This window comes from Sapajus apella, unplaced genomic scaffold (assembly GCF_009761245.1).
Source record: "Sapajus apella isolate SASKATOON/1434 unplaced genomic scaffold, GSC_monkey_1.0 scaffold14, whole genome shotgun sequence".
Classification (NCBI taxonomy): Eukaryota; Metazoa; Chordata; class Mammalia; order Primates; family Cebidae; genus Sapajus; species Sapajus apella.
This window is the reverse complement of record NW_022436954.1, coordinates 8,711,807-8,724,779: the sequence shown is the minus strand read 5'-3', so window position 1 is coordinate 8,724,779 and position 12,973 is coordinate 8,711,807. Positions and strand designations below refer to the sequence as shown.

General features: G+C 44.5%; 1 protein-coding gene across 1 annotated transcript; it reads left to right on the top strand.

The window, feature by feature from the left end:
• ASRGL1 (asparaginase and isoaspartyl peptidase 1) lies at positions 1-12,763 on the top strand. The gene is made up of 5 exons (XM_032283153.1): positions 1-180; positions 1,006-1,163; positions 8,430-8,548; positions 10,919-11,029; positions 11,473-12,763. Exons 1-5 carry the CDS (start codon positions 76-78, stop codon positions 11,676-11,678), a joined length of 699 nt encoding a protein of 232 aa, XP_032139044.1. The 5' UTR covers positions 1-75; the 3' UTR covers positions 11,679-12,763.
• The last annotated feature ends 210 nt before the right edge of the window (positions 12,764-12,973 follow it).

The following is a 12,973-nucleotide window of genomic DNA, read 5'->3' as shown; positions in this document are numbered from 1 at the left end:
TCTTAAGTCTTGCTTTTCAACTTGTTTTTGGTTTTAGGTTGTGGGTCTGTCTTGAACACAAATGGTGAGGTTGAAATGGACGCTAGTATCATGGATGGAAAAGACCTGTCTACAGGAGCAGTGTCCGCAGTCCGGGGTATAGCAAATCCCATCAAACTTGCTCGGCTTGTCATGGAAAAGGTATATTTGACTAAAGCATCCTTTTCCTAATGAATTGTTATCGCTACACTTCAGTGAGAAGGGCTCCAACTGTGCAGAAATACTTGAGATCAGTGTTCTCATAAATATGTAAAAAAACAGAAGCAATGTATTTGAGTTTCTCATATCAGCCAAGATTCTTAACCAGTAATCACTTGACCAGTGAGTGATTACTTTATCTTCCTGTATTTTCTTCACACCACATACAAACTGACCAGACCAGCCCAGCTATTTAATAGCATGTGCTAAAGATGGATTGAGTTCTCTAAATTTAACATAACATGTAAATCGCATCTCTAGTAACATTCCATCGAGGTTTTTTTTTTTTTTTTTTTTTTTTTTTTGCTTTTCTTTTCCCTCCCCGGACTGAAATGAAATAAAAATACTCCACTTCAGGCTCCCTCCCCCCCCCCCCACCAATGCTTCTGCCTCAGCCTCCCAAGTAGCTGGGATTACAGGCATGTACCACCACACCTGGCTAATTTTGTATTTTTAATAGAGACGGGTTTCTCCATGTTGGTCAGGCTGGTCTCAAACTCCAGACCTCAGGTGATCCCCCAGCCTCAGCCTCCCAAAGAGCTGGAATTACAGGTATGAGCCACCACGCTTGGCTGGGGTCTTTTTTGTGTGTGTGCAAAAACTCAGAAGAGAGTCAGGCTTTGTTCAGCATATAGAAAAGCAAACCACTGGAATTTATATTTTTGAGCCTTTCACCCAAAGAGAAGTGATTATTTCAACACAGTTAGAACAGTTTAAAATATTTAAAATTTTCCAAAAACCAATCATTTTCTCTTCTTTCTGGCTCAGACACCTCACTGCTTTCTGACTCACCACGGTGCAGCACAATTTGCAGCAGCTATGGGAGTTCCAGAGATTCCTGCAGAAAAACTGATAACAGAGAGAAACAAAAAGCGTCTGGAAAAAGAGAAGCGAGAAAAAGATGATCAGAAAACAGATTGTCAAAAGTAGGTCTTACCTGTAGCTCACATTATTTGGGAGTTATTAAAATACGAAAGTTTGGCAAATACCTGATTATCTACATTTTTTCTTCTCTTTTTTTGAGACGGAGTCTTCTGTTGCCCAGGCTGGAGTGCAGCGGTGCGATCTCAGCTCACTGCAACCTCCACCTTCTGGGTTCAAGCAATTCTCCTGCCTCAGCTTCCTGAGTAGCTAGGACTACAGGCATGTGCCACCATGCCTGGCTAATTTTTTTTTTTTTTTGTATTTTCAGTAGAGATGGGGTTTATTTAAAAGATTTAGTTAATTTCAAAAAAAAAGTGTTAAAATTTTTAGCTTCTATGTAATTTTAGCCTTGATGTGTTATATTTACTGATTACAATTCATGTTTGTTTTTTTTTTTAATCTTTTTGCACTGGTGTCTTGGTATTGCTGGTATTCAGTACAATTCATGATTTAATGTTAATGTTAATAAAAATTAACCAGGTACGGTGGCTCATGCCTATAATCCCAGCACCTTGGGAGTCCAAGGCGGGCTGGTCACCTGAGGTCAGGAGTTCGAGACCAGCCTGACCAACATGGAGAAACCTCGTCTCTACTCAAAATACAAAATTAGCTGGGCATGGTGGTGCATGCCGGTAATCCCAGATACTCAGGAGGCTGAGGCAGGAGAATCGCTTGAACCCAGGAGGCGGAGGTTGTGGTGAGCCAAGGTCACACCTTTGCACTCCAGCCTGGGCAACAAGAACAAAATTCCATCTTTAAAAAAAAACAAAAACAAAAATTAATAAAAATTTTGTATATTTTATAATTACTTTGATAACTTTTTGGAAATTATACCTGCAAATTACTTTTTTTTTGAGACAGAGTCACACTCTCTCGCCCAGGCTAGAGTGCAGTGGTGTGATCTCAGCTAACTGCAACCTTTGCCTCCCGTGTTCGAGCAATTCTCCTGCCTCAGCCTCCCCAGTATCTGGGATTACAAGTGTGCACCACCACACTTGGCTAATTTTTGTGTTTTTAGAAGAGACAGGGTTTCACCATGTTAGCCAGACTGGTCTTAAACTCCTGACCTCAGGTGATCCGCCCACCTCAGCCTCCCAAAGTGCTAGAATTATACACGCATGCCTGGCCAACTTTTTTTTTTTTTTTTTTTTTTTTAAGATTAGCTCTTTAATTTTTGATGAGAATACATTCTCTACTTGGGAGGCCGAGGCAGGAGAATCACTAAAACTCGGGAGGTGGAGGTTGTGGTAAGCCAAGATTGTGCCATTGCACCCCAGCCTGGGCAACAAGAGTGAAACTCCGTCTCAAAAAAAAAAAAAGAAAAGAAAATACATTCTCATTTTTTATACTTTGGATGTAATTACATTTCACTTTTAATCCCTTAGATTATTGAAAATGAGTATAAGTCAAGACTTTGATAGAATAAGAATGCTAAAGTGGAGCTCGGAAAAAAAAAAAAAAAGAAAAAGGAAGTAAAAATCTTCAAAGAAGCAGGCTGCTTGCATTTTCCAACACTAGAAACAATAAAAATAAGCAATCTTCTTCCAGTGACCCACATAAAATTCACAAACAAGACATTACAAAGGTTTTGTTAAATGAAGATCTACTTATTAATCAAAACAATAAAAATTAGTAAGAAAATTATTTTCACCAAATCCACAGTTTGAACAAGTCAGATGAAATCCTTGCAACTTCTTATTCTTTACTAAAGGAAGATTTAATTGCTAATCACAAGGAATCACATACAAAAACGCATACAGGCAGTTACAGGAATCGAGGGAAAGAGGCCAAATAAACAGACAATTGATTTTACCAGAAACAGAAAACAATATAAAGCACTGATGTGATTGATGTTCTTGAAAGAATAATACAATGTGTCCGATACTTAGCCACGCCTAATCTTTTCCTGACCCTATCAGTACAGTGAGTGCAAAATCGATGGAAATATTCTAGGTTTAGCAAAAGAAATTTCAAAATTTGGTAAAACGCTAAACATGTAATGAAAACAACCACACTCTTTTTCTTTTCTATGAATTTGCCTATTTTTGTCCTATACTCATTTTTTCCTTTGAATTCTTTTTTCTCTTATCAGTCTTTATTTATTTATTTATTTATTTTACTTTTTTTTTTTAAACATTCTTTATAGGTAGATGGGATTTCTCTATGTTGCTCAGGCTGGCCTTGAATTCCTGGGTTCAAGTGGTCCTGCTTCAGCCTCTTGAGTAGCAGGAATTATAGGCACAAGCCACTGTGCCTGGCTCTTTCTTATCAGCCTTAAGGTTATACTCTACTGTAAATTTAAAAAAAAAAATTAAAAATACCAAATCTGTTGTTTTTATTTTGCTTTTGCTGTGGTATTTTTGCCATATATAAGATTTTAGTGCCAGGGACGGAGGCTCACTCCTATAATCCCAGCATTTTGGGAGGCCAAGGCGGGCGGATCACCTGAAATCAGGAGTTTGAGACCAGCCTGGCCAACATGGTGAAACCACGTCTCTGCTAACAATGCAATAATTAGCTGGGCATGGTGTCATGTGCCTGTTGTCCCAGCTACTCGGGAAGCTGAGGCAGGAGAATCACTTGAACCTGAGAGGCGGAGGTTGCAGTGAGCCGAGATGGCGCCATTGCACTCCAGCCTGGGCAACAAGAGCAAGACTCCATCTCAAAAAAACAAAATGAAATAACTGGTCTCAAACTCCTGACCTCAGGTGACCCACTGGCCTCGGCTTCCCAAAGTGCTGGGATAGATTTTGATTTTTGGTAATTAAATATGCCTTCCTCTTCTTTTATAGTCGTAAGACTCGAAACTCCTAAGGTAGTCCCCTAGCCTGACACATAAAGTCACCTAGATTTTCTTGAAAAAATTCGTTTTGTGTTTTATATTTAGATGTTTAGCCATCTGGAGTTAGTTTTTATGATGATGGAAAGTGGGATTCGTATTTGCTTTTCTTCTAGCTAGGATGCCAAATTTCTCTCTCAAGCCCCTCGAATACCAGACTCTATCCGGCTACTTTTCAGTCTCCACGTTACTGCCTAACCTCAAGGTTAGATCCAAAACTGAATTTATTTCTCTACCCTGCTCTACGCGCGCGCGCGCACGCACGCACACACACACACACACACACACCCCCCCAGCAAGAAACAAAAAACCTATTCCTAATAGTCTCCTACATTTCAATAAATGTTCTTATGTCCTTTCAGCTGCTAAAGCCAAAAGCCTTAATGTCTATCATGATTTCCAGTCTTCCTGGAAATTCTATCAGCTCTACCTTCAAAATTCCCCAACTCCAGCCTACATCTTACCTCTCTGCTGAAACCATCCTGACCCGAATGACTGCCTTCTCAAGCCTCCTTAGCGGTCTCTGTTTCTACTCTGGTCCTCAGTCAATACCACATTTCAGCCAGAATAATTATTTTAAGGTAGGCTGGGCACAGTGTCAGCCAGAATAATTATTTTAAGATAGGCTGGGTGCGGTGACTCACGCCTATAATCCCAGCACTTTGGGAGGCCGAGAAGGATGGATCACTTGAGGCCAGGAGTTCAAGACCAGCCTGGCCAACATGGCAAAACCCCTATCTCTACTAAAAATACAAAAAAAATTAGCCAAGCATGGTGGCGCACGCCTGTAATCCCAACTACTTGGGAGGCTGAGGCTGGAGAATCGCTTGAACCTGAGAAGCCGAGATTGCAGTGAGCCGAGATCACACCACTGCACTCTAGCCTGGGCAACAGAGCCAGACTCCATCTCAAAAAATATATATTTTAAGATAAAAATATTATAGATGCATAGCATACATACAGAAGTACACAAATCCCGCGTATGCACATTGATGAATGTTCGGAGGGAAACACCCATGTGATCAGCACCTGGTTGAAGAAGGATGTTGCCAGAAGCTCCCCTCACTCCCCTTTCCACTCACTACCCTGCCCCCAAGGTGACCACTTTCCTAACTTCTACATAGATGAGTGTTGCCTGTCTTTTACCTTTATTTCAGTGAAATCATATAGTATATACTTTTTTGGCCTGCCTTCTTTCAAGATGATACTTCTGAGATTCATCTGTTTGTTGCAATAGCTCATTCTCATCACAGTGTAGTATTCCAGTTCATTAACACACCACAGCTTATGTAGTCTACCTGTGGTGGACATTTGTGTTTTCAGTTTAGGGTGACAGTAGCTCCCCCTTATCTGCAGTTTCGCTTTCTGTGCTTTCAGTTACCCACACTCAACTGCGTTCTGATGTTTTGAGAGGCTACATTCACATAACTTTTAGTACAGTGTATTGTTATATTATTTTATTATTGTTAATCTCTTACTGTACCTAATTTATCAATTAAACTTTATCATAGGTATGTACATAGAGTACGTCAGAAAACATAGTATTTATAGAGGTCAGTCATAGCTGAGGTTTCAGGCATCCATTAAGGGTCTTGGAACGTATCCCCTGCAGATAAGCGGGGACTAGTGTATTATACCTACTGCTGCTGTGAACACTAGTATATGCTTTTTTGGTGAACACCTGCCACATTTCTGATGGACAGATACACAGGTGAATAATTGCTGAGTCATGGAATGTGCATATGATCAGTTTCAGTAGATACTGTGAAATGGTTTTCCAAAGATGTTGGTACAGTTGACACTAACAGCAGGATTGAATGAGCGTTCCAGTTCCTGCACATCCTTGCCAGGTTTGATATGCCTCTTTCATTTTAGCCACTCTGCTGCAGGGCGGGTAGAGTGGAATGATTTTTGGGTTTTTTTCCCTGAGACAGAGTCTCGCTCTGTCGCCCAGGCTGGAGCGCAGTGGCGCTATCTCAGCTCACTGCAACCTCCGCCTCCTGGGTTCAAGCAGTTCTCCTGCCTCAGCTTCCTGAATACCTGGGATTACAGGCACCCACCACCACACTCAGCTAATTTTTTTGTATATTTAGTAAAGAGGGGGTTTCACCATGTTGGCCAGGCTGGTCTCAAACTCCTGACCTCAGGTGATCCACCTGCCTCAGCCTCCCAAAGTGCTGGAATTACAGGCCTGAGCCACCACACCTGGCCCAGAGTGATCATTTTTAAGATTAAACTTAGATTGTGGCACTTCTTAACTCAGACTCCCCAGTGTCCTCTCATTTCACTCAGAATAAAAGCCTTTGCAATGGCCTAAAGGTAGGATGATTATATTATTTGGTGTTTAAACTGGAATTCTATCTTGAGAGTAAAAGTGCCACTATTAATAATTAAGCCATGATAGCAGGCATAAATTTAAACTGTCCTGGGTAACTAGTGCATAGAGTCACCCCAGTTGTCAGAGACGTTGTGATCTGGCCTTGGCTGTCCCTGTGATCATTCACCTACCATGCTCTCCCTCATTTTATTCTCCCCAACCATGCTGGCCTCCTTCAAATTCCATGTACATGGCAGGCATGTTTGCGCATTAGAAACATTCCTCCCCAGCAGTTGACATGGTATGTTGCCCCTCTGTCCTGCAGAGACACCCTGTATCAAACAGCACCTCCCCACCATCACTCTTCCCTGATGCTGTGGTATTCTTCTTCTTTGTTTTTTGTTTGGGTTTTTTTTTGGGGGGGGTTGGTTGTGTGGGGGGGAGTTGTTCTCCTGACACACTATTGCCCTGTTACTACAACCCTCTACCCCAAATGCAAGCTCCATGGAAGAAGGGACTTTGTTTAGCTTACCACTGTGTCCCAACACTTAAAACAGTGCCTCAAGGCCGAGTGCAGTAGCTTACACCTATAATCCCAGCACTTTGGGAGGACAAGGCAGGTGAATCACCTGAGGTCAGGAATTCAAGACCAGTTTGACATAGAGAAACCCTGTCTCTACTAAAAATACAAAATTAGACAGGCATGGTGGCACATGCCTGTAATCCCAGCTACTCGGGAGAATCACTTGAACCCGGGAGGCGGAGGTTGCAGTGATCCAAGATTGCACCATTGCATTCCAGCCTGGGCAATAAGAGGAAACTCCATCTCAAAAAAAAACAGTGCCTTATATACAATTTATTATAGAATTTTGCTGGTGGGTATTGGGTGTTAGTGGACAATTTCTTCAACTTTGTTACAGTCACACATTGCATGACGGGATGAGAAATGCACTCTGAGAAATGCATAGTTGGGCAATTTCATAGCTGTGCAAACATCATAGGGTGCACTCACACAAACCCAGAGATGTACAGAGCCTACTGCACATCTAGGCTGCGTAGCTCAGCCTGTTGTTCCCAGGCTAAAAACCTGAGCAGCATGTGGCTGTGCTGAATGTAGGCAGTTGTTAACACAATGATAAGTATTTGTGTATTGAAACATAGAAAAGGTACAGTAAAAATAGAGTCTTACAATCTCATGGGACCACCTTCATATATGCAGATGCAGTCTGTTGATCCAAACATCATACATGGCACATGACTGTATTCAAGAATTCATAATAAAATATTAGGGGAAATTAACTGATTTGATCTTTACGACAACCGCATGACACAGGGTCCATAGGCAGGCAGCATCAGCGACACCCGGGAGGTTGTCAGAAATGCAGGATCGGCCAGGCGCAATGACTCACACCTGTAATCCCAACATTTTGGGAGGCCAAGGCGGGCAGACCACCTGAGGTCAGAGATTTGAGACCAGCCTGGCCAACATGGTGAAACCCCATCTTTACTGAAAATATAAAAATTAGCCAGGTGTGGTAGCATGTCCCTGTAATCCCAGCTACTCAGGAGGCTAAGGCAGGAGAATCACTTGAACCTGGGAGGCGGAGGTGGCAGTGAGCCAAGATTGTGCCACTGCACTCCAGTCTGGGTGACAGAGTGAGACTCTGTCTTACACACACACACACACACACACACACACACACACACACACACACGATATTGGGTCCCACCCCATATCTACCAATTCACTTTTTCCTTTCCTTTCTCCTCTTGGTGGCAGCTTCAGAATCTCTGTGGGCTCAAGGATCCAATGGATTCTTATATACACTAAAGCTTGAGATGCACCTTATTTTTTTCCCCATTTTATGATGGAGACAATGAGACAAAAGAAAACTTAAGGTCACAGCTAGCAAATGGTGATGTTCGGATTGAATGTGCTCTTAAAGCTGAGGTGTAGAGGGGTGTCCAGCAATCCACCTGTGACTTACATGTGGAATGAGAAGCAGGCAGGTTCTCTCTAGAATGTTGGAGTTAAAGGGTGAAGCTACATTGTTGGTTATGGGGTTCATTCTCATTTTCAGCCTGTCCCTTTTTTCTGTTTATTTCTGGCAGAAACTTGGGAACCGTGGGTGCTGTTGCCTTGGACTGCAAAGGGAATGTGGCCTACGCAACCTCTACAGGGGGTATCGTTAATAAAATGGTCGGCCGCGTTGGGGACTCACCGTGTGTAGGTAGGACCAAGGGATGGCTCCTGCCCCTTCTCCTTTCCGCCATCCTCAGGCTCTCCTCATTCCCTATTCCCTGCCCCCCTCTCCCTTTCTTGCTGCGTTCCCTTTCTGATCTTGGTGCAACTCCAGGATGTCTGGGAGTGAAATGGGGTTGGAAGGGGCTGTTCGGGGCCCTGCTTTGAGAGGGTGTTTGTATCGGCGGCACTGTTTTTCTAGAACGCGTGCCTTTTCGGAACAACTTGGGGAGAGAAGTGGAGATAGGGATGCTAAACTTGCCCCCAGTCTACCCGATAGTGATTCTGCTTTCTCCTTAGCCGCAGTTTCAGGATCTGCAGACTTACTTGAGTGAGACTTACTCCCCAGACATGGGCTCCAATTAGCAATCTGAGAAATCTGCGAGTTTAAGACTGCGGTTATTAGATTTGACCAGCATGAAAGCGACAGACTTCTACAGATATATTACAGATTGAGATGTTGTTGAGATGTTGTTTACAATAATGAGGAAGCACATCAGCTCATTCCCGGGAGTGGGTGAGAGGCACTTAATGTGTTCCTCCAGTCTTTAGTAATAATCTACACTCTTGACAATTCTTGATACCCTTTTTCTTTCATGAACCTCAGAGACACTGGAAGCTTCCTTAAAGAGTAGAGGCTTGGTAACTCCTCTCCTCCTTGATAAATCACCCAAGAGACAGGAAGTAGTCTACCTTTCTTTCTCCTTAGCAAAAATCCTACCAAACTATCCCTAGTCAGTAGTGCAGCTTGCTTCAGCTGGGTTCAGACCAGACCACAGGGTCACTCCAGGTTAGATCCTAGAAATTAATTTTTTTTTTCAAGACAGAGACTCACTCTGGAGGGCAGTGGAGCGATCTTGGCTCACTGCAACCTCCACCTCCCAGGTTCAAGTGATTCTCCTGCCTCAGCCTCCTGAGTAGCTGGGATTACAGGTGCACGCCACCACGCCCAGCTAATATTTTTTGTATTTTAGGTAGAGACGGGGTTTCACCATCTTGGACAGGTTGGTCTCAATCTCTTGACCTCGTGATCTGCCTGCCTCGGCCTCCCAAACTGCTGGGATTACAGGCGTGCGCCACCATGCCCAGCCTAGAAATTAATTTTAAACTTCAGTTACAGTGGTAAACTAGACAAGAAGAGGCGTAAGCTAAATTCTCAGAAGTCTTTGTCCAGCTGTGAGCACCAGATGTGCTTTGCCTGGCCTTCTGAGCAGCCTTAGGCCCCCGGCTGGACAGTCAAGAGGGACGGTGCTAGGCACAGCAGTGGTCACTCAGGCAATCCACTTGTCCTGAGAAGTGCATGTGGTGGGGAGGACAGCTTCACAGACCCGACGCCTGTGCCAGGACCACCCTTGGAGGCGCCTGGCCTTCTGTGGTCCTAGAGTAACTGAAAAGCAAGCAAAGACTTGGCTGCTTCCAAATATTAGGGCAGATTGACACCCTGGAACCTGGCCCATTTATTCCCCAGTAGAAGCTTATAAGAAAAAGGAAAGGCTCCTCCTCCCACTGTAGCAGTTCACTCACTGCCCAGTGTCATCTCCCTCCAGAGCCAGAGCCAGGGATGAACCTCTGGGGCCTTGTGACAATTCAGTACAACATCCCAACTCCTAAGTCCTTGCCCCATGTCCAGCATCCATAAGTAAGGCAAATGTCAGTCATCTCTGCTTCTGTATCAACTGCAGGAGAGTAAAGGTGAATCCTTCCAAGGCTAAAGGACTCTCAGGCTGGTAGCTGTGTGTGAACAGATAGAGGAATGACTTAGAGAAGGCTGTAAGGTTGCTTGATCCCAGAACAAAATAAGGAAGAATCTTATCAAAGTAGCTTTCGCTGCAGACCCCTACTTAAGTGTATAGCCCAGAATAGTTCCCTCAGGTCCAGTCATGCCCACCCTCAACAAATAGATCTGCCTTCCATTGGACAGTATGCACGGATGTTAGGTTGTGGGTATCCGTTTTCCCATAATCACTGGAACGTGATGGCCTTGCTAGAGATCCATGTAATGTAGTCATGCTGTTTCTCCTCCATAGTGTGTGGGGCATGAGGAGGAGGCAGGGAGGGGGAGCTTCATTGAGCAGAAAGGAGTGGCTATGCTTCGGGGCCAAGGAGACGCTGTCCTGCTGTAGCTGCTGTGGGAAGGTCAGGCCTGCCCTCCTGAGGCTCCCTTTATCCTCCTCCATTCTGGGGCATCTACATGGCGCTTTCTAGTCCACCTTAGTGTCTACAGATCATGGCTGCTAACCTGACCTTTGTCTATACTTGAGCACGCTTCGCGATTTAACTTTCACATAGCGTCCGACTTCTAATGTGGATTTGAATTTCTCAACTGTGAATGCTCAGAACAATCACCCTTTTTGAGCAGGATCCGGAGGTTATGCTGACAATGACATCGGAGCCATCTCAACCACAGGGCACGGGGAAAGCATCCTGAAGGTGAACCTGGCCAGACTCACTCTGTTCCACATGGAACAAGGTACACAGACCACAGGACAAGTCAAATAATTTGTGAAGACAAATGCTTAGAAGGTATTTGATAAGTAAACACATGGAGACGTGTAGGAAACCCTTTCCTATTGGCTACAGATGTTGCTTTCATGTTGTTAACACTGTGTTTTGACTCCACCTTCTCTTAGGTCTGGAGTGGGAGAGCATTGAGTACTGTTGTCTTCCACATCTCAGGAGAAGGGGGCAGTGGAGAGACATTGAGCCTGAGTGAGGGAGGGAAGACGCCTCTGCTTGGGCTGATGCTAGGGTGCTGTCTCAGGGCAAGGAGGGGAGGACCCTCCTTTTAAGCATTCACGTGTTCATTTACCACAAATCCTTCCTAGTTCACTTTGGCATTTCTAACTGCAAGTGATTTTTCATGAGATTCTGTTCAGTAATGTGTATTGTTTCTCAACCCTTCCTTATTTTCAGGAAAGACACTAGAAGAGGCTGCGGATCTATCGTTGGGTTATATGAAGTCAAGGGTCAAAGGTTTAGGTGGCCTCATCTTGGTTAGCAAGACAGGAGACTGGGTGGCAAAGTGGACCTCTGCCTCCATGCCCTGGGCAGCCGCCAAGGACAGCAAGCTGCACTTTGGAATTGATCCTGACGATACTACTATCACAGACCTGGCCTAAGCCCCTGGAAGATTGTGTTCCAGATGCTAGCTTAGAGGAGGAGTACTGTCTCCTCATGAGACACAGCCTAATCAATTAGATCCATAATTGGAAACAAATTGTGCAGTCTGTCACTTGTTTTGTTGCCTTAATAAACATCTGAATGTTTGGTTGAGGGGCAGGTTCTGAAGTCATGAGAGACATGCCCGTGAGCCATGATTACTCTACCGCACTCCAGCCTGGGCAACAGAGCGAGGTATCAAAAAAAAAAAAAGAAAAGAAAGAAGAGAAGGAAAGCAGCAGCATGATCCTAACATGACAGATTTGGGAGACCCGCAGCATGCAGACACTGTGGGCTGAAAGGTGGGGAGGGAGGCTCCGGCAGAGTTGGAGGCGTCTGGAAGTGAGACAAGAGCCACAGACACACTGGTGGGCGAAGTCCAGGTGACCCTCAGAATGTTGCACAAGAACATCAGGGAAAAGAACCAAAATCCTTTAAGGGAAATGTTCTCCATGTATGAGAGACTAAACTGATTTTCCTAAGAAAGTTCAGATCTTCCCTGACTTATCTGGATGTGTCCAGATACTTCCAAAGGACCCAGATACTTCTAAAGAAACCATAGCTCCCTAACCTGGAGATGGAAGGTCATAATGGAGATGCTGTGGGATTCCGTGAAGTTTCTTGGGTTCAGAGATGAGCCTCCATCAGTGTTCTCCCATGAGCCAGACTCCACCTGCCAAAGACCCTCTGGTCCTCATATGGTGAGTGGCAGTGCTCACAGTCTCTCCAACAACAGAGAGGAGCCGACTGCTGTAGGGCTGACCCCATGACTTCCTGCGTCCTCACCCTGTTTTGTGCTTTGAGATTCTTCCCACCTCCCCATCCCTACCAGCTGGATCGGGCACTGTGCAGCGTGGTCAGCATGGTGAAGAAAGTCATTTCCTTGGGGACAGTATTCCCCTTTATCTCTTGTTACACTGGAAACGCGATTCCGCTGTAAAATCCATGCCCAGTTTTTCAGTCTCTCAGAGCTCACCTTCTCTCTGGAAAGAAATTGCCTAACTTTACATTCCATGTGCTGCTAATAAAATGTATTTTGAAAGAGTAAGAGTGTGGCTGGGAGTCACTGTTGACAAAGACCAGAATGCACACGAGCTCTCCCCTTGGTCTCAATTCCGACGTACCAGAGAGACCTTGAGATGGGGGTGGTGTGGGGGGTGGTACCTGCCCCCTTGTGGAGGACATGTGAGTTTTTCACAAGAACCGAACTTCTGAGTGGGTTAAGGAAGAAGCCAAACCATGTTAGGGTTTATGG

Coding starts and splice junctions, on each gene's coding strand:
- ASRGL1 (XM_032283153.1), top strand. CDS start 76: ATGGACGCTAGTATCATGGATGGAAAAGACCTGTCTACAGGAGCAGTG. Junction 181..1,005: donor CTCGGCTTGTCATGGAAAAG/GTATATTTGACT, acceptor TTTCTGGCTCAG/ACACCTCACTGCTTTCTGAC. Junction 8,549..10,918: donor TGGGGACTCACCGTGTGTAG/GTAGGACCAAGG, acceptor CTTTTTGAGCAG/GATCCGGAGGTTATGCTGAC.